Source organism: Pholcus phalangioides, unplaced genomic scaffold (genome assembly GCF_987345545.1).
Source record: "Pholcus phalangioides strain wild (caught in Gottingen) unplaced genomic scaffold, Ppha-v1.0 ptg000011l_1, whole genome shotgun sequence".
In the NCBI taxonomy this organism is placed as follows: Eukaryota; Metazoa; Arthropoda; class Arachnida; order Araneae; family Pholcidae; genus Pholcus; species Pholcus phalangioides.
Genome location: NW_028301604.1, coordinates 50,260,794 through 50,283,299, shown reverse-complemented (window position 1 = coordinate 50,283,299; position 22,506 = coordinate 50,260,794). Strand labels below are relative to the sequence as shown.

Genomic DNA, 22,506 nt, shown 5'->3' with positions numbered 1-22,506 from the left:
GCTCAGTTTTGCCATGCCCCCACCCCCAGGACAACATAATCATAGTACAATAAAAAAAATTAATCAAAAATTTAATTTTTAATTTGTAATTGAAAGTTTATTGAACACAGCACCTCAATGGCACTGGAACCTTGAAGGCTAAGGCAACATGAGCAGCCCCTCACAAAGCAACTTTCTGAGGTCGACAGGTCCCTAAATAATTCACGAACATTTAATGCAATCCCAACCTACATACGCCCTTGTGGGAGATATATATATGGACGTCTAGCAACGCTAGACACCCATTCCCATTTTCTTCGTATCAGGGCAGCTATGACAAAACATTCTTTCAGCCACAAGTTCCACAAGCTCGACCATGTACTATGATAAGTCCAGACCCGCCATGCTGAACCACTCAAAAATCTGTTTTGAGCCCACAGCGTGGGGCACTTTTGATGGAAAACAGTTTTTGCGAGTTTGTGCATCGAGTAGAGCGTAGGGTTTAGACCCGGCTTTACAAATTGCCTTCTGCACACAAACAAAACAGATCGGCTCAGTGTTTGTCTTCTCTTGAACTCTCTGGCATGCATATACAAATTCATCATTGTAGTAAAAAAGATAGATGAAACTTAAAAATGAAAATAAGCAAAACACAACAAGAAACTCAAAGAACAGATTTTTTAAACCAATTTTCGTAGTATTGAGAGTATTTCCTCTAGCTTCATGGTTTATTGCGGCTATCTGTAAAAACTACAGACAATTCATAGCAGTTGGGAACTCTTTCTCTCTCTCTCTCTGGTCACCCACATAAATACTAATTTTGTAGGATTTAGAACAACATGGCTTCTCTCGCACCATGACTCTACCTCAGCTATCATGTATCGCAAGTTATCCAGGGCTTTCTGAGGATTTCTTTCAACTTGGATAACACAAGAATCATTGGCAAATAACACGCTCAATCCCTTTTGTGTGTGTGTGGGCTCTGGAGAAACTGTTCATGTGAAAGTTATATGGAGTTGTGGCCCAAGAACACTTCCTTGAGCTATGGAAGCTCGAATTTGCCTAATTTCAGATAGTGAACTTGGAATGTTCGCGAGCCTCCAGACAGCTTTTTCACAAATTTTATTATGCTGCAAATCAGCTTGTGCAATAATCCAATACGGCAAATTTTATCGCAACTTTTTTTCACGTCTAGAAAGATTATTGCAGCTGTGTCATTTTTGATTAGAGCCTCTTGCAATTATTCTGTTACCTGGAGAAGTTGCATGCAATTGGAATGGCCTCTGCGGAGGTTATGTTGTCCAGGTCTAATAATTTCATGATATTCAGCAAATTGGGATGTTCCAGTGGCTACGGCTTGCTCAAAAAGTTTCCCTAAGGAGCTGAGGAGCAAGATTGGGCACCAATTGGTCGCCAAGCTGTGGTCTTGACCTGGTTTCGGAATCTTTTTCACCACTGCTCTTTTCCAGGAGAGAGAAAAATATTACAGTTCTAGAAGTTTGTTAAAAAAGGTAGTTAGATAAAAAATGTGTTATTAGGAAGAAATTTCAGTGTAAAGTTGTTAATTTTGTCATAGCCTGGTGCTTTTCCTTTATGAAGGTCTTAATCATTCTTTTAATTTCATCTAAATCTGTAGGATAGAGATCCAGAGGGGATTCACACCAGTTAGTACAGAAGAAATTTGTTAAATTATTATTGACTTAATTTGAGCAATAGGTGTGTTATTGTTAGGTGAGAATTGTTGTTCGAAGACACTAGCAAATATCTTGGCTTTTTCAGGGTTTGTATATACAAGCCCGTTGGATATACCCCCCTGGTCAAACCGGGGGAACTAAAAACCCACACTTGATGCTATAGCTTCTTATATTTTCATTCTAATTCATGCTTTATTCTAAAACACCTCCGGTGAAAAACCTTTCAAAAACCACTAATATAGGATATTTAGAAAGGACTGACTAGTTTTTTTTATTTGCACCACAGCAGTGAGAGTACGAAAAATTCCTGTTGATTTCATTAATTTTTATAAGGGTCAGTGAAGTTTGTGCTCTGCAATTGCATTCCAAAGTATTGATTAAGCTCACAGTATTTTAACTTCCAACTTTTTGTCATCATTTTTGTAGAATTGTTTTTTGTTTGTTTGGAAGTTAAAAGCAAACATTACAATTGCTTACCATTTTAACATCAGATAATATAAGGACTATTTCCAAGGATTATAAAGCAAAATGTGGGAAATTTGGCAGTATGAAAGGCAACAAAGCTATTATAGCCAGGATGAAAGTACTTAAAAGAGAGATAAAATTATAAACACCTTGTGTGTATATCTATTCTGGTTTTTTACAGTATTATAATCCTTTCCCTACTACTCAAGTGAATAATTGCAAAAACCAAAATTTAAATTCATTACCTCATAATGTTCAACAAACTTTTAATATGTCTACACACTTAAGGACATATAGGGAATCGGCACACATTGTGGACGATGTATATTCTGACTCCAATTGATGAAACGGTTGATAATATTTAAGTTCATTTAATTTCAGAAAACTATTTACATAGGTTAACAATATTAATTTCACATAATAAAAAAGGAGAAACTATACACTTGCGCGACAGCAACACACTGAGGAAGAAGTAGGTCACGCAAGGGAAACAGTTCGCTTGTCCCCTTTTTTCACCTCTGCCACCCACGCATCAGGAGGTGCGCATAAGGGGGCGAGAGATGACGCCACAGGACTCCCCCACCAGTCCACAACTTCATGGTAGTGGAAAGCAAAAACATACACATCTACCAGATCTTGTAGTTGTGGGCGATTTAATGGCACATCGGAGCGTCTTCACTGGTTCAGACTTAGCTGGAGTCGCAGGTGATTCTTGAAGCATATGGGCCGGTTTCAATCAATCAATGGAGATCCATTTCTTGCTTGACCCCATCTGAAGCTGGAAAAATTTTGGCTTCCTCCCAAGAACTGCGAATGAACCAGCGTATGGCCGTTGCAGTGGGTGCCGGACCATATCCTGGTGGACGAAAACGTGCGAAGCTTTGGGTAGGTCATCATGGACGAAGACTGACTTCGAGCTGTGATCCGAAGCAGGTTTCAGTCGGATCTGTTGGAAGTGCTCCCTCAGGTTATGTAGGGTCTGCTTCTGCGATTTCGGACCTGAAAAAGAAAGAAAAAACTCTCCAGGCAAGCAGAGATTAGTACCATATACTAGTTTAGCTGGGGAAGTATTTAAGTCTTCCTTGAGTGCAGTTTGAATGCCGAGCATGACCGCTGGTAATTTCTCGGCCCATCTCTCGGTAAAGGTCAAACGGCATTTTAGAGCTTCTTTCAGCTGTCTATGGAAGCGTTTGATTATCCCATTGGCTGAAGAATGGTAGGCAGTAGTTCTATTCTTTTTCGTTGCCATGAATTTGGCCAAAGCTGAGAAAAGATCACTTTCGAAATTGTGAACTTGATCTGTCGTGATGACATTTGGTACACCAAATCTGGCTACCCAACCTGAAAAGAAATTTTCGGCCACTGTTTGCGCTGATTGATCTTTCAATGGAATAGCCTCTGGCCAGTGAGTGAAACGATCAATGCAGGTGAGAAGGTAGCAATATCCTTGTGATGGAGGTAGAGGTCCAACGATATCAAGATTCACATGGCTAAATCTATCACTAGGTAAGGGAAAAGATCCCATTGGAGATTTAGTGTGATGGCTGATTTTAGATCGTTGGCAATCCATGCATTCTTTACACCACTGTGAACAGTCCTTTTACAAAGACTTCCATATGCAGCGTTTCTTTACTGCGGCAGTAGTTGGTCGGGGACCAGAGTTAGCTAGATTGTGAATGGTCTGGAACACTGATTTCCGAAAGTCTCTGGGAACGTACGGGCATACATGTCCAGTTGAGACGTCACAATGCAATAGTGGAGTTCCAGAGGTCAGAATTAATGGTTTGAAAGTCAATGAAGGACCATTTTGCATGTGCTGAAGTTCTTCATCAAGTTTCTGTGCCTCAGAGAGTTCGCCATAATCTATGTCATTCCATAATCTATGGGCATTTCTATTTGCTCTAAGCGTTAAAATGCATCAGCCACACAGTTTTTGTCACCAGAAATGAAACGGATATCGGTAGTGAATTGACTGATGAAGTCTAATTGTCGCTGTTGATGAGAATTTTTATCATGCTTTTGCTGCATAGCAAAGGTCAACAGATGATCATCTGCAAAAATTGTAAACAGTCTACCTTCAAGAGTGAAACTGAAATGCTTTAGAGCACAATGTGCCGCTAACAGTTCTCTATCGCATGTGCTGTATTTGCTCTCAGCAGGTGTTAAACGACGAGAATAAAATCCTAATGGGTCTGATTTATTATTAACATTTTGTTGCAACACTACGCCAATACCCAAATCGGATGATCAACGAGTAAGGACAGTTTACCATCTGGATGTGGATGAGCTAACAAGGCTGCGTCTGCAATCGATTGCTTACAGATTTTGAAAGCATTATTAGTTTGCTCAGTCCATTGAAGGGGAGTAAAATCATTCTTTTTATGACCCTTAATGAGATCATACAGATGTAGTTGTTGCAAAGCTGCCTTGGGAATGAATCGGCTGTAAAAGTTAACCATAGCTAAAAAACGTTGTAATGCTCGAGCTGATGTTGGTTTTTGATAATTTGTAAGAGCTAAGACTTTTTCGGGTGCGGGTTTAATACCCTCTTTTGAAATTAAGCAACCCAGAAATGGTAGTTCTTGAACACCAAATATGCACTTGTCAAGATTTAAAATAAGACCTTTTTTATTCAGCCTTGTAAACACTGCTTCCAAATCAGACAAGTGAGTTTTAGCATCGGTAGAGGCGAGGAGAATGTCATCGAGATACGCAAAACATTGAAGTCCTCTCAAAGTTTCATGTATGAATCTTTGAAAAGTTTGTCCAGCATTCCGTAACCCAAAAGGCATGTATAAATACTCAAATAAACCTACGGGTGTTATGACGGCTGTTTTAGGAATGTTGCTAGGTTCTACCGGAATTTGATGATATGCACGTTTTAAATCAATTTTACTGAAAATTGATTTGCCGTGTAGTTCAGCTGCAAAATCCTGAATATGTTGTATTGGATACCTGTCAGGTTCTGTAATGACATTCAATCGTCGGTAGTCACAGCATATTTGCCATTCACTGTTATTTTTTGGTACCAAGTGAATTGGACTGCACCACGAGCTTTTAGAAGGGCGACAAATTCCCTGATCCACCAATTCGTCAAATTCTTTCTTAACTGCTGTTAACTTATCAGGTAGCAGTCTACTAACTCGTGAAAAAATTGGAGGACCTTGAGTTGTGATTCAATGTGTGGTAGCATTATCCTTCGGAACAACATTGGTAGAAGAATTAGTTAGATTAGGAAACTTTGAAAGTGACGCGTGACATTTCGTGTTACCAGTTATTGCTGTTATGCCCGTGCTAGGATGGGATGTATGTTTACCACGAACGCTGTCTGAACTAATGCGATCAATCAACAGATTATTTTTGATGTTGAGTAGAAGTCTGTAACGTTCGAGAAAATCCGCTCCCAAAATGGGTCTTGATATGTCAGCAATAATGAAAGTCTACCGAAATTTTCGTGGAAATCCTAAATCTAAGTTCACTACGTGCGTTCCATGGGTGTTAATTTCTGAACCATTTGCTACTAATAACGTTACATTTTTATTCGAAGCAGGTTTGAGATTTTCAGTAGCAGGAAGAACTGAAACTATAGCGCCGCTGTCGACCAAAAATTTGAGACATGAATTTTGATTCTTAATGAATAAGCGACGATGAGTCTCACCCGCAGATTTCGTCGCATAAAGCTGCGAACTCACTAGTTTCCCTGGAAATCACATGGTGGAATGCACCTATGAGCTTTATCTCCAAATTTGTAGTGAAACCAGCATTTCGTAAATTTTTGCCCGTTGGTTACGCTCTCTAGATTGCGATCTAATACCATACGAAAGTTTGTTAACCGTTTCAGTTAAATCCACAATGCGATCTTCCAATTTACTAATTCTATCATCGGAATCTTTATGGATAGAAGAAACAGAAGGTGTCATTTGTGAGACTTCCACAATTTTATCAGCCAGAGTTGCCAAGCCATCTAATTTGTTGGTACTCGCTGGCAGAATCTGTTGTGCTGTTACTGGCAGGCGTTGTAGCCAAAACATTTTGAGAACATCATCTGAGAGTCTCTTAGAAGCCAGTTGGGTCATTTTATGTAGCAACTGTGAAGGTTTCTGGTCACCCAACGTCATATCGGAAAGTAGAGTGCGAATAGGAGCAGTTTCCGATTCTGCGAATTGACTGATCAAATGTGCTTTTATTACCGCATAAGGATCATCCCACGCAGGATTAGTGATGATATCAGTGACGAACGTAAAGAGTTCACTATCGAGAGAGGTGACGACATAATGGAATTTAGTTTCAGATGGCGTAATGGATGCGATAGAAAATTGCGATTCTAAATTCGAGAACCATAGCTGTCTGACAGATATGTCTGAGAGAAACAGCTAACTGTGATAACTATTTGTAAAAATGTTATACTAATAATTAATAGAATAAATATTTATAATTTAACTAAAGTCTTGTTCCATTGCAACCACTGAGGCGAGAGCGGTACGGGAATGAATATTATTATTCACTAACATATTTACAAAGAACGGGAAATGGGACGGCGTCGATGGCACATGGTAAACTCAACGGTTGAAAACAAACTACTATCAACGTCCGTAGATTAGTGGTGTCGACAGATATATTGTGTGTGATTACAGAAAGACTTTCTCTTTCTGCCAGTATCCGTGCTGCCATCTGTCCGGTTTTTACTTGACGGCAAAACCCACAAAAGCATGAAAAACAAAGGGTCCCCCCCATTATTGTTGTTAAGGGAAATGTGAGTTAGTTAAAAACACGAATAAACAGTTTTGCTCGAAATACACACCACTTACAAAAGATCTCTCACAATTGATACACCTCATATGGAAGAAAATAAACAGTGGAAACTGTATTCTCATCAAAATTGTAGTTCTAATGATTAATAAAATCCATATGTAATACCATACCAACATATCCATAATGTAATACTATTTACAATTTTTTTTTATATTTCTACCAATTTTTACCCGATCTTTTCCACTTTTTACCACTTTCCTGGCAAAATTAATTTTTGCCTGCAAAAACCCAACCTTGATTTATGTCAAGGGAACATTGCAATTTTGAACTGTTAATTACAAAAGATTTGCTTACATTGTGACACAATTTTAAATGTTAAGCATCACAAATTTGTTATATAATTAATAAAATATAAAAGATACATAATAAATAACTACCTTTTTTTAAGTTCATCTTCTTCGTATTTCTTTTGTTCTTCTATTTCTTGTTTCTTCTTCTCGTCTTCAATTTCTTTCTGGATTTTATGGAGTCTTTTTTGCTCTTCATCAGCTTTTTCTTGCACAAGCTTTTTCTTCAACAGGGATAATAATTCATCTGTTGCTATAACAAGCTTTAGATGATCTTTCTCAATTTCTTGGGATAAACAATTGCTTTCCTGGAAGAATTTAGTGATTAATATAAATGTACAGATAACTGGATGAAAAAAAAATTATTAGAAAAATAACAAAAACAATAGTTTTAACCCTTTGTTGTTCAGTGTTCCACTGCATGGAATACCCAACTTCACTAGCTTCTCAAACCGTTAAATTCAATTATAAATGGATAAAAATAGGTATACCATTTACTTTGAACTTTCCTTTTCAATCACATATGACACCACCACACAAGGCAATCCATGATTGTCAGCTACAGCGCGTTATTTAAAATCCTCGCATTTACAAGAAATTTTGTATATATTTTTTTGATACAAAAAAGATTACTTGAAAAAAAAATTTGTTATATCGTTGGCTGTACTCTAAACTATTTGTTCTACATTATTTTTAATTTTTTATACAGGAAACATATGAAGAATCGTTGAATAAAATAAGGTGTTCCATCAACTGGAACACTGTGCAACACCAGCTCTTATCATATTACACAACCGAACGTAATGATGAGAGGAAACCTCCCCCAGTAGCACAATGGTATCGTCAGGGCGTCGGATTGATGTCGAATGAATACCGAGCGTATGAAAGAGGTCTGAAATTTCTATGTGTCCGATACCGAACAGTATAGTAAAAATATATTCCTTCAGTAAACGCCAAAATATATTCTTTTTTTTTTTTTTCTCTAAAATAGTTTTACTCTAATTTTTACAGCATTTCGTTTGGAAGGAGAATATCTTATACAATAACTAGTTTCTTTTGAAATAACCCAAAATTTTCGCCCATCATAATGTCGCACATACCATTTATAATGACTGACAACGACCAAGAATGATATAAGCCCTCACGACGTGTTTCCACTTTCTACTATCTTCCCTGTCAGTGAACATCAACAAAAACGGCCATTTTGGAAGGAAAGCGCAGCGTTATTTACAAGCTGCAAAAGCCAGCGATTTTATTGTTTATTAATGAAACAGTTGACGCCGAAGACAGTATTTAGAGAAAAGGTAAGCATTATTTTACTATTGTTATCGAACTAGAGGATAAATTTTCCATAGATATTGTCAATGTTTGTTGTTTTTTTTACCGTTGTTTTTTTATTTAAATTTATAAATCCGTTCCTTCCTGCTGGGCTGTGACCCTTGGAGGGCCCTTAGGTCAGGTTAAACTGGGCCCCGCTGTAGTGAATTTACAGCGTGAAAAAAAGGTAAATAAGGGTTGTTATGGTGCTTGAACCATACGTGCCAGAACCATGGAGCTGAGGCTATTTGAGCTCCTATGGCACACATCCTGGAGTAGGGTCCTTAGACTAGGAACTTTGCGGGCTCTCAAGCCGGACTTTTCTCGAGCCCTTCTATAGTGAATTCAAAGCATGGAAAAATAAAAAATTATGCTATTTGTCTCAGGACCCTGTCAGACCATGGGCGGAGATATGGGGGCGGCCCCCCCTCCAGCACCAAAGGTGAAGTCGACTGATCTAATGCATATATGTATAGATGAACTGACATTATCATCATCGTGCCACCCTTGTGGTGAGCTATGTTCAGCTCTCCCTATAAATTTTGTGCTGAGCCCTCCAACCCCAATAATTCACAAATATACACAATACAACACACCATTCCTCCTCCTGCGTACAGGACGAATATTGATTTTCAGCCCCCTCAATATTTTCAGGTCATGTCAGCACCTCTGCTACCCAGTTTCAATGACCCCTACCAAAAATTCTGGCTGAAGGACTCAGCTTCAGGATGTGAGTGAGAAATGCTTACTTGGTGATAGTGAAAAAATATTTATTAGCCTATGAACTAAATGGTCATGGGCGAGGTCGTAGCGTGCCTACTTGGGGACCCCCTTTAAAAAGTTGCAAAATAAGTATACATATTTTTTATGAGGCCCCCATTTGGCTTGATGCCCCAGTTGCCCCAGCCTATTTACACGCCTGATTATGCACCTATTTGCATCCTAAGCCTCACCCATGGGCTATCAGGGCAGAGGTTTCTATGTGATTCTCTGAAGTAAATTTTTTTATAAGACTATATATTTTATATGAATCATATTTTTATGTAAAAATTGAACAATTATTGAATTTTGAAATGACAGAATTCATGTGCCCCCCCCCCCCTTCCCCTAATGCAAGGGGACATGTTTAAAGTATGTACATAATAGATCAAATATGAACATGGACATTTAATATTTGAAATCTGTATACTATATACCTGTTTGAAATTTTACATGCTATGAGTTAAACTTGAACACAATGATAATTGGCTATATAAAAATATCGCTCTTCGGTCATGGCACGCTATTCTATAGTGATAAAATATTTCATCAACTACAATGCAACTAATTTTGTCTCTCACTGGCCACATTCCTTACTTACTCTCTAGGTTGCTCTTTTTTTCCCCTCGCAGACTAGTTCATTGCTCTTCAAGCCAATCCCATGCTTATACACTTTAACACACTAACCTGATCCCTTCTCTATATATGTCACTTTTTTCATTATTCGCATGCTTGCACTCTCTCTAGGTTATTCTATTAATCCCTCACTCACTGGGTCACTCATTTAGTTGCTCACTGACATGTTTCCTTATTTTCAGTCAGTCATGACCATGCTGGCTTACTCTCAAGATAATTCATTTCCAAGGTTGTTGATTTTTTAAAAAAAAAAATTTGATTTATTTGATTTAAATCAGATTTTTTTGATTTAATTAACTTAGTTTTATTGTTTTTTAAACAATATATATAAAATATATATACATTACTAACACACTAGTCATTAATCTATGCTTGCTTTAAAGAATATAAAATTGAAGAAATTTAAACTTACAAAAATAATGACTATTTAAAAATTATTTGCAAACTAAAGATAAAGAATCATATAATTGGTGAAATATTTCCGAACATTTTATTAAGAAAAGGGGGAAAAACACTACTTGAATAGATATCGTACATCAAGTATTAAATAATTTTACCATGTGAATAATTGTTCATTTGTTTCATTAGAAACACTAGTTTGAATGCTTTGTCTACTCTTAATCTGTTTCGCTATTTGAAATGAACTGCATCTTGAAAAAATCCTTTCAACACAGGCATCAATGATTTGACTTTAGTTAGCATGTTTACTCATTGTTATCACATATCGCTCTCTGTAATTGTGTCTTTACCCAAAACATTATAAAAACTATTCCACCACTCAAAATCAGACATTGCATCAACAACTTCAGGGTTAAAAAAAAAATTATTTTACCATGAAATATATGGTTCCAACTTTCCCAAAAACTTTAATGCAATTGCCAAGAAACCAGAGCCACATTTTTGTTTGATAAATTCAAAACCCTTACTTCTCTCTTCTTTTGAGACATTAATTCCCTATTAGAAGTTCACACTGATAAGCTTAGAATAAATGTAGCAAAGTGTGCATCTGTTAATGAATATCATCAGAGTATAAAAATATATATGAACAAAACCTATTTATTGTTTGATGTTGATGTTTATTTTATCTTCGATTGCAGCTTTTTCTACGCCAATACACATTCAGCTATGGAGCAGTTGTGTGTGTGTTCCTTTGTACAAAATCGTTAATTAATTGACTATTGGTTTCAGAATTGCAATTATGTCCTTGACATTTCTTTTTGAATCAATATTTAAGATTTCACTAGAGATGTTACTATTTGAGATCTGTGGTCTTCACAAACTTTGGTAACAAATGACGAATTTTTAACTGAAGATTCAAGAGAATCGCAATAAGTATTCCATCATACCTCTTGCAGGAAGACCAATCCACTTCCACCTTACACATGATACCATGCTTTTGAGAGATGATTGTGAAAGTATCTAAATATACTTGTAACATGCTTTGTTACATCAGTTTTAATAAAATCTTCGACTAACAAGTTTAAAATGTGGGCATTGTACCAATATGTAAGTCCTGAAAAGCCAAGCTTTTCACCCAGGGTCTTTCTGGATGAAACCATATTTGCAGTAACAAAACTTGATATGTAACATTTGAAGTTTTCTTCTGTTGACTTCACTGAACAAAAAACCACATTTGCTAAATAATTTCCAGCATGTGATAAGCTGGATGTGTCAATAGTATCAAAATAGATGGCTTTTTACCACACTGTTTCATAACAGAATTTATTAATTATGTATATCCATCGCCATCCAAAATTTGATTTTCTAACTCAACTTTACATCCTCTAACTTCATCATTGTAAATCTTGGGTAACCATTTATCAGCTAAATTGGTACGACTATGGTATCCGATATTTGATATACATATTAATATACAGGGTGATTATAAAAAAACTATCCCGACATATGGGCCCCTAACTATCATACCATTCACAGAAACTGAATGAAATTTTGGCGTAAGGTATTTTGATGTATGCGCTCAAGAATGATATGGAAAACAACAGTGTCACTCTAACAGTTACGGTTACAGTGAGAAAATTTCGAAAACATCAAATGGCAACACCAAGTTTTTTGTATTGGAATGCAATCTCAAACACTAAATTGAAAAACACTAAATAGCGTTGGAATGGCACCTGTAGCACGAAAATCCCCGGAGCTAGGCAAGGAAAAAGTAAAAAGGACTTTGCTGTGCACCAGAGCATTAATGTTCGTTTCATTTGTCACACCGTTTCTTCGGCTGAGATCCCATCCTGATTAGTCCTCCACAAGGTCATGTGGAAAATTTGTGAAACACAATAAAATGCTTTATTTTATGCTGCTTCTCTGTCCTTATTGGTTGCCCTCACTTTTAGCCTATCTACCGCCGGTGATTTTCATGCTACAGTTGCTGTTCGAACGCTATTTAGGGTTTTTCACAATGGAGATCGCATTCCAATACAAAAAATTTGGTGTTGCCATTTGATATTTTCAAAATTTTCTCACTGTAACCGTAACTGTTAGAGTGACACTGTTGTTTTCCATATCAATCATTCTTGAGCGCATACATCAAAATACCTTATGCCAAAATTTCATTCAGTTTCTGTGAATGGTATGATAGTTAGGGGCCCATATGTCGGGATAGTTTTTTTATAATCACCCTGTATATATATATATATATATATATATTATAATATTATAAAAATATTTGAACACATAATATTTAAATTAATTGATATTTAAAAAAATTTAATAAAAAATTAAATTACTTTAGAACTGCATAAATAATTTTATTCAATTACAACAGATAAATTTTCATATCTGAAAAAAAAATTGATTTAAATCAGCGATTTTTCTTTTGAAAATCAGGTGATTTAAATCACTACAACCCTGATCATTTTGTCACATACTCACTTGATTCCTTGTTCTAAATCACTCCCATACTCACACACCCTCTAAATCACTCTTTTGTTACTCCTACGCTTGCACACTGTTACTCATGTACTTGCACACTCTTTTTTTGCCACGGAGTGACTTAGTTCCATGATCTCTTGGTAGAAGTGGATTTATAGTTTAGCCACCCTTCTCCCAATTGACTACTTGACCAGTCATTCCTTAAATTTGCAGCCCCTCGGAAATTTTTGAACTGAGCTATAGCACGCTTAGCCTCCGTGAAAACTCCACTGGGGATACCTTACCAAAGATTCCTGTCTAGGGGGACATCTTCAGGATGTAAAGAGGCAGGCATGCCTACTTGGTTATGGTGAAAATATTTATTAACTATATATAGATCATGGCCTCTCATATACTAAGCTGGACCCATAGTCTCTCAGGGCAATATTTTTTATGTGGTTCTGTGCAGTATATTTTTAATGTAAGTGAACAGAACATTCTTTGTCAGCTCCCATTCCCACTCTACATGCAAGGGGCTATGATTAAAATTGTTCAAAGTATGTACATGAAATATTAATAAGCAAATGTATAATTTGAAATTTTTATACCACATGTACCTATTTGAAATTTTTCTAGGAGCTGAAGATGACACTGTGAAACTGCGATACAATGATAATTGCCTATATAATGATACTACTCTGCTGTCGTCTCATACTATTCCACCAATAAATCGTGTGCAACGATAAGTATTTTTCACTTTCTTTGAATACCATTAAATTGGAATTTTACCTTTTACGATATTTTATTATTTTAAATAAAAGTTGTAATTCTAAATAAATTGAAAAAACTAGAAATGTGACTGATAACTTTTCCATATAATCACTTATAAACTTGTCAGAAGTTGTGCCTTGGATTAGACTAATCATAATCATCAATAATTGTGCGATAAGCAATTATTACACTTGATTAAAATTAGAAAAAAAGAATGTACATGTGTTCTAATCTGTTGGAAAATGATGTTGAACTACCACTGGTGCAAATGTGGTTAAAATGGTAAACTTATATAATACAACCTTGAAAAATTTATAGTGAAAATCAATTATCAAATAATATTTTTAGTATAGACAATTCCTACAATAATGATGGTAATTTTGTATAATTCATAATATAATTTGGATGTACAGTATATATGAAGTTCATGCATTGAAAGATTAAGCTCCGAGTATGATTGTGCAGCTGATTGCTATAGAGGGTTGTCATGAAGGAAATATTGCTGAGTTCGAATATCTCTCATATCATATATATGGCCTTGCTACGTTGATATAATATGTTTTTACAGTTATTTCTTAAAACCTTGACATGAAAAGTCCAAGCATAGGTCTCCCTACAAAACTAACAAAAAAATATAAATAATTTGAATTCTACACAAAATTTTTTCAATGTGGTGCATTTGTTTGTAGTTTATGCGTACAATTACAGACTATTTATATAATTTACAATAAAATACGTATTAAGAAGACACCAACGACCAGACCATCCAGAATAAGGCAAATACACGAAAAATATAAAAATTAGTACATCTCGTGTATTTGCCTTATTCATTGGTGTCGTCTTAATATTCTTGGGCAAAGTTGATCAACTCTTCCAAACAAAATAAGTACAACATTTGAATATTGATTAAAACTCATTTTGTTAAGTCACAAATAAAGAAAATTGAATTTTATATGGAAGTTTTATAAGCTTCCCCGCTATAGTATATATAAGGTACCTACTCAAATTTCAGGATACAATTTAAAGAATATTCATAAGTACAGTATAAATGTGGGGTTTTTTTTTTTCAAGTTAGTTTTTCCTGCTGCAACTGTGCTTACATTTTTGATTATGGGATTGCGCAGACTTCAGCAAAAATTAGTGGAGCTTATGCATTAATTTTCATTTCACAAACCATGTTTAGAAAAATTTATAGTGAAAATTAATTATCAAATTAGATTTTTAGTGTAGACAATTCCTACAAACTGAAAATTGATATCAAATCAACAAAACATTGCTTTAAATCTTGACCTCTACACAAGATCAAGATTTAAACCAAGATCTGAGTATGTTCTTGTATGTGCACCTGCACACGCACACACAGTTTGTAATTTTTGTACTACATTTTGTCTTATTTTCATTCTATAAAACTGAATTCGTTCAGCTAAGAATCATCCATTGAATTTCGGTCATTGTTTAGAAAGTCCAAATCACTCCAGAAATCAGATTTTAACATGAAGCTCAAGATGAACATCCGCTGATGCAAAACATTTCCAACATCCAGTGCAAATGTATCAGTAGCTATTATTTTTTGTGGTATTCATGTGATTGGTCTATGAGATTTTTCACATCATAGGAATAAAGTTATCAAAGATATTGGTGGGACACCAGCTCAACATTTCAATATATACCTATTTAAAATTATCAAGATTTCGTCAATTATTGTTGGGAGGGGCGCTTGAGCCAGTGAAAAGTTGCACCTGTGATTCATACTCATAAAATATATTTCTCTAATGTATATACTGCTATTAAAATATTCTCAATATTCAATAAATTAAAAGAAATGTATTTTCAATGCTTTATAGGTTTTGTCTGAAACATAAGATTGCTGAAATTTTTTGCACCCTATTCCATCTGCAATAAAAGGTCATCTTACCCGCAGCTATATTAAAAACATTTATCAATATTTGAAAATATTTCTTTAAGAACCTGTATATGGAGCAATATTAAATCATGTCTAATAATTCTATTTGTGCTTGCTTTATCTGTGCTCTCTTCATTTAATCCCCAGAAAACTGGAACCAGTTTTATTTAAACAGGTCATATAAAATGCATTTAAAATTATTGGTGGTGTGTTCAAATGACATGAATTTCTAGGATCCTGTACGTATATAGCGTGAGGTAAGTACACCAGTAATAGGCTTCCTTTTTTAAGTTTTAAAAAATATATTTCAAAAGTTATGAGAAAACTCTGTTGCCTTTTTTATCATATGCCAAGCTATATTCTTTCAGTTGCCATTTGGCATCCAAGCTGTTTTTGAAAAAAAAAACCAGGTGGGAAAAGGATGCCAATAATCAGTCAAAGCAACACATTTCATTTTGTACTAAAGAGTAATAATTTCATACCATTATATTCTAAATACAAAATCGATTGTGCTTTAAAGATATTTTTACAAATTGCACATGAAGTTGAAAGGGTGGCCTATTCTAGGGTCAATCGTTTTCACATTATTCAAATTGTATGACATGTGACATTATTGCAATCAGGCCTACAAATCTTGCTAGAGTGGAACCCTCCTCTGTGAACAATCTTAAACACATTTTTGCCTTCAAACATACTATATCTTTTAAGAGAATTAGTTTCTATCCACAAATACAGATATTAAGACAAAAAAAGAAAGACTAAATTCCTGCAAAAGCAACTTCTGAAATACTTAAATATAAAATAAAAAAATGAAGCTTAGAAAACAGAACAAGCAAGAATTGGAAAAGAAAATAAGAATAAATAAAAAAACTCAAAATAAAAATTAAAGTTTCATGTGTTTGTGTCACTTTTTAAATGTAAAAAGAAATGCTCTCTCAAAAATACATATAACTATATGCGTGTTTCAATAAATAAAAGAAAAATAATTGCTCGAAATTTGAGGTTGACCGGAAATAATAGATATTTTGTTCATGTATAAAATTATGTGTTTACATAATATGTCCAGATATTTATTGCATTATTTCCACAGTTCAAATTGGAACAGCAGACATTGTTTATTCTTTGGATAAAAAAAATCACATCTGAACGAATGCAAGAGAAAGTCAAATTTTCTTTCTAAATTATTATACCAGAGACCTATTCCACTTATTATATTTTTCAGTGATGTTTCTTTTTTACAGTTTCGTCAAGCCTATTACATATATTTTATTGTTTTCATTCAATGTGTGGGTGGCCCCTTACTGGTACACATGGACTGTAAATATTATTTTATTTATATAATTCTTAACAGTCAAAGTTTGATCTAGTAACAATAACAGATGAGTTTGAATTATAATAAAAAAATTATTATACAAATAATTACTTCAAATATTAAAAATATTAAATATTTTGAACTGACTCACTATTGTTACATTTACCTTTTGTATTGTTCTTTTTGTAACCTTACCTTTTGTAAAGTTCTATTTGTTACGTTCAGAACACATAAGTGTTTTGTATAGTAGTATTAACAAACTGAATTCTGAACTTAACTAGAACTTTACTTATGCATCAGAGTTTTTCAACTAGCGTACTATGTGAGAATTGTAGTTGTGCCATAAAAATTTTTTAAGGAAATTATGAGATTAATTTTTAAAAGAAGTCTGAAGCCGCAGATATTGATTATACAGTATCTGAGTACTTAAGTTCAGGAATTTATTTAATTTTTTTTTTTCAAATTAGATATATGTGTAAGGGGAAACTGAGCAATTGAGAGAAAACAATAGTTAAAATATTGGCATTTTATATAATATACACTGCTGGCCACCGCAAATGCAACACCCTGAAGGAAGCATGCAAATAATATGAAATTTACAACATGCATTAGCGGAGGTGAGATATGCAAATGATTAGAATTTCAGCGCAGACGCACATCACGCGCGCCTGTGGCGCCACTTCAAAGCGCTATTTAAGGCTTGGAGATTTTGACGATTTGAAGTACGGCAATTGTGTTTTTCTTGTGGTTGTTTCAAAAAAACGATCAATTATGCCTCGTAGAAAACAGTGATCATCTTTTGATCAAGTATCCGAGTTCGACAGAGGAAGGATAGTGGCCTTCCGAGATTGTGGATTATCTTTCAGGGAAATCGGTAGTCGTGTTGGACGAAACCAAACAACTGTAATGCGGATATAGGATCGTTGGATGCAGGAGGGTACGACGGACCGACGTGTTCGATCGCATCCACCTCAGTGCACCACTTCACGTGATGACAGGCGTATTGTGCGTATGGCAGTGACGGATCGCTCAGCCACATCACGAACCATAGCACAGCACATTCAGTCTGTACCACATCATCCAGTGTCTGCGCGTACCATTCGACGCCGTTTACAGCAGAGTGGTCTGTCCGCAAGACGTCCATTGCTTCGTCTACCCTTGACGCAGAACCACAGACGTCTCCGCCGCCAATGGTGCGATGAAAGAAGGACGTGGACGGCACAATGGAATGAAATTGTCTTTACTGACGAGTCACGCTTCTGTCTGCAACACCACGATGGTCGGATTCGAGTCTGGAGACACCGTGGAGAGAGGATGCTGAACAGCTGCGTTATGCACCGCCACACTGGTCCTGCACCGGGTATTATGGTATGGGGCGGTATTGGATATCACTCTCGCACTCCTCTAGTACGCATTGCCGGTACTTTAAAAAGCCAGCGCTACATCTCCGAGGTTTTGGAGCCAGTTGTCCTTCCTTACCTTCAGGGCTTGCCCACAGCCATATTTCAACAGGATAATGCGCGACCACAAGTGGCACGCATTATCCAAAGGATCTTCGTCAATCGCCAGATTGAATTGCTTCCCTGGCCAGCTCGCTCTCCGGATCTTTCGCCGATAGAAAACATGTGGTCCATGGTTGCTCAACGATTGACCCAGATTACATCCCCAGCTGCCACACCAGATCAACTTTGGCAACGCGTGGAAGCTGCTTGGTCTGCTATACCCCAAGAACACATCCAAAGTCTCTTTGAATCAATGCCGAGGCGTGTGGCAGCGGTGATCTCCAACAATGGCGGCTACTCTGGCTACTGATTTTGGCAGGAACCACACCACAGAAGTCTATAAATTTAATCATTTGATGCTTGGTCAACATGTTATCTACAAAATAAATATTGTTGCAATATCTCTTGTCTTTCTTGGTGTTGCAATTTGGGTGGCCAGCAGTGTATTTTATATTATATACATTTTATATAATAGATAATAGAAATATGTTCATTTTTATGGAAAAATTCTCAAAAATTACACAAAAAAAGGACATATAGTAATACTTCTGTTCTCATTATCATATATTATGATATTTGTGGAAAGCAATCTTTTCTGCATTTCATTTGATACTATGGAATACATGAATGAATGAATGCCAGAACTTTGCCACTGGACTTATCCCGTTGTCGAGATCTCTTCCAGCCCAGCTTCGTGGCAGAGTCTGGAACAACTATGGAATATAGAAATCTATTACAAATATAATAATTATGATATTTGAACCTATCCCTGCCGAAAATTCAACCTAGCAAAAGTAGACATTGTAAACTGTATTAACTTACTCGGATTTAACGTTAAATTAAATTAACGGCAGAATGACTGAGTTTTTGAATTTTAATTTATTTTTTGTGACTAATTATATTAAATAGTTATTTAAAACAATTTTGTGACTAAATCATATAATAAAAAATTAATTTTCTACTTTATTTGAATTCAAGTGTGCTGCAGGATGAAGAAAGGGCAGACTTCTCGAAATAGAAATGTGTAGACATATATTTTATATTTTAATAATGTAGATCATAGATAATGTAATCGTAAACATCAAACTATGTAGACAAATTTATGGCATTTTTACGTCGAATGGTGTCGGATCAGATACAGTTAGACGTCAGATTCGCTACATCGAACTGCGTCAATCGATGTATACCATTTTTACATCGAACTGTGACTGTAAACGACGTCAAACGTTGTCGGGTCAGATATAGTTAGACGTCGGATTCGTTACATCGAACTACACATACAAATATATGCCATTTTTACGCAGAATGACATCGGTAAACGACATCGAAATCTCTACCTCTTTCTATATTGATGTGCTAGATGTGCTACTGGGAGTCTGTGTTTACATTTTCTGTTTTTCTCTGTTTGAGGGGAATGAAGTCAAGCTATCAGATGCTGCGAGAGAAGGTTGGTTGTCTATAAAAAAAACAAGAAATATATATTCCATTTGTAGGAAAGGTGATCCTCTGGAATTTTGTGGGGAGGTTTCAGGCAAGGATGATTTTATTAGTAGCTCGAGTCATCTTTACTTACGAGTTGCATGAATTATTTTGCTCTCGCTGTTGAGTTTCGCTACTGTACATTTTATATAATTGTGTAGATATTTTTATTGTATTTATATACATAACTTTTTTCTTTATTGTAAATATAATTCATAAAAAATCATATAACCAAGAATTTTTTTGTGGGGGATGGGATGTAGAGTACCCCATGGCGCACCCTGGGTCATGATAAATCTACTACACAGGTATAATACAGTGTTTTTCATTCATATGCAAAAGCTTCTACTCATTTACATGCTTCATTGCAATGCTTGCTTAGATTCACTTCTCAGAGCTCTGGTGGCACAGTGTTCCCGCTTATGGAACACCCACAGAATCAAAATAGTAAGTGCAATCTTTACAAAATTATACCTGCGTACTCCTTTAGTCCTAAGCAGACAGCCTACAACTTGTTTTGTTGAAATTCCAACTTTAAAGGGTAGTGTGCCGTAAAGGATTAAATCAAATAAATGCTTGACATCCATGGGAAATGATTGCTACTGCAGGGAGTCTCACACTGGCAGGTTAGTGCAGCAACCTCAGTGAGTATACAAAACTGCTTTTTGGAATCAGCAATAAATTGTATGTTCAGGTCTAATTAGCCCTCGTGTGTAGAAAATCACCATGGTGCGACAGAAATGATCAAAATGATCAAATTACATCCATGGGTCAAACTGCCATGTGAAAAACTGCAAATATTTCAATATAAAAGTTGCTATTCAAAATACACTGATTTGCAAAAAAAAAAAATCATGCACAAAAAAAAAAGTAGTAGAATCACTGCGAAAATTGGCAAGCAGTTATACTACATGTAGTTATACGAATGATTTGTGTTGCTAAACAATTAAGCATATGTTCCAGCCACTGAAGGATGTGAATGTGTTTCTCATTTTGCTCTTCAATACAGCTTCAGAAACTGCTTTTGCAAATTAAAAGACACATTCAAGGACCTCTTACACAATGTAATGTAACAGCCCTGGACCATTATGTTTCCATATTTAGTTACAACTAACTCTTAATTTTATGACAGATGTGAAAGTTTAGACCCCAGGGGCCGCTCAGCTAATGCAAATCATTCAGAAGTCTCACTGGTGTATAGTCTGCTTAGTCTTTTGGCTGTAGGGTGAGGTCTTACAGTTTGTTAAGACAATGATGAAACCAAGGTCAGGTTGCTGATGTCTCACTAAAATTATTTCTCAATAGTTATTCAATAGTTTTCCTCTTTCTGTTCAAAATTGTTTTGGGCAAAACATCATCTTGAGTTGTAATAAATATAAATACCCTGTTTTGCTGGCATCCGCTAGAGCAGTGTTTCACAACCGCAGGGCCATGACATCAATCGTACCAGGCTGTGAGAATATATTCATTACCCTTTCATTTTTCAAAGCATTTCCATGAATAACTAATTGGTATATTTCACTCTATTATGATACATATTATTTTAATTTTTCAGTCTAAAAATCACACAAGGGGAAAGATGAAAACCCTTCTCTAGAGTTCCAGAACAAAGGCTTCCAGTCGCAATTATAGGATCCCTCTTCCCCTTATCGCACTGAAAATCCTTCGTTTTGTTGCTAGACCCAAAGAAAGGGAAACATGTCTCTGGTCCTCCCTCCCCTTGAAACTAGTATTTTTTTTTCTTTTCGTATTTTTGAGTATCTGTCTTCACGAGACCCAAACAATACAGCAGGGGTTGGGAGCATTATTCCATATTCTCCATGCTTTTCCCTCAAAATATACTACTGCTTCGGGGCTCTCTGTTGACAACCAGATGACCCTGTTGTTTGCGTGTTCACGGTTTGCCATTGTCAACACCACAGAAAATGTCCTGAAGGCAATAATGTCATCCACTAGGTATCCCACGTTCTTTGGAGACTGGAAAAACATCTGTGCTACTCGCCATTGACCAAGTCGCATAACTTCAAAAGGGAATAATTGTGAGTGATTTGGAATTTCCGGGCAGTATTATAGAAAACCACCTTCGACCATTGGACCCGTTATTTATGGCAAATGGTAAAAACCTCTAGCAGTCATTGTAACGATTTAGTACGAGTTCTAGTTTATTTTGAATTGGTCATCAAGGTGCACATAACTACTGGTTATAACTCAAATACTGTTTTCTTTCAAAAGCACAGTGAATTATGTTGCGAGGGTTTTTGTTTTGATTTCTTTTCCAGTGTGGATAGGTTCACAAATCTAAATTTTTTGTTAAAAAATAGAGAAAAGTTTAAGTTTTAGAGTAGAAAAATTGTGATCAAAGTTTTGTAATTTATCAAGTTACGCAATTTAACATACGCATCTATCGTGAATATACCGAAAAGAGTGTCTCACCCAAAACTGAACAATTTTCTGCTCTTCAGTGGACTTGTTTATGGTGAGTTACAATATATACATTTTTATTTTATATCATTACCTTCTTTCTAGCTGAGATTAAATACAAAGTTTGATCGTAAAATATATTTTACACTAATTAAGTTATTAAAATAGTGCTAATAAATAAGTGCTGTGTCGATGTCAGCACAAAAAATTCCATTGCCCACTATGAATGAAAACTTTGTATTTTTACACACTATGCGAAACTATTCTATAAAATTGAATATTAAGATATTTTTAGATTGAT

At 35.7% G+C, this 22,506-nt stretch overlaps 1 protein-coding gene across 3 annotated transcripts in view; it reads right to left on the bottom strand.

Moving 5' to 3' along the window:
• jar (Myosin heavy chain 95F jaguar) overlaps positions 1–22,506 on the bottom strand; it is a 396,549-nt gene that overhangs the window by 113,702 nt on the left and 260,341 nt on the right. For all 3 annotated transcript variants that reach the window (XM_089239616.1, XM_089239617.1, XM_089239618.1), the window contains one exon: positions 7,328–7,545. In XM_089239616.1, the coding sequence (XP_089095742.1) occupies positions 7,328–7,545 (218 nt within the window). The remainder of the gene's footprint in view (positions 1–7,327; positions 7,546–22,506) is intronic.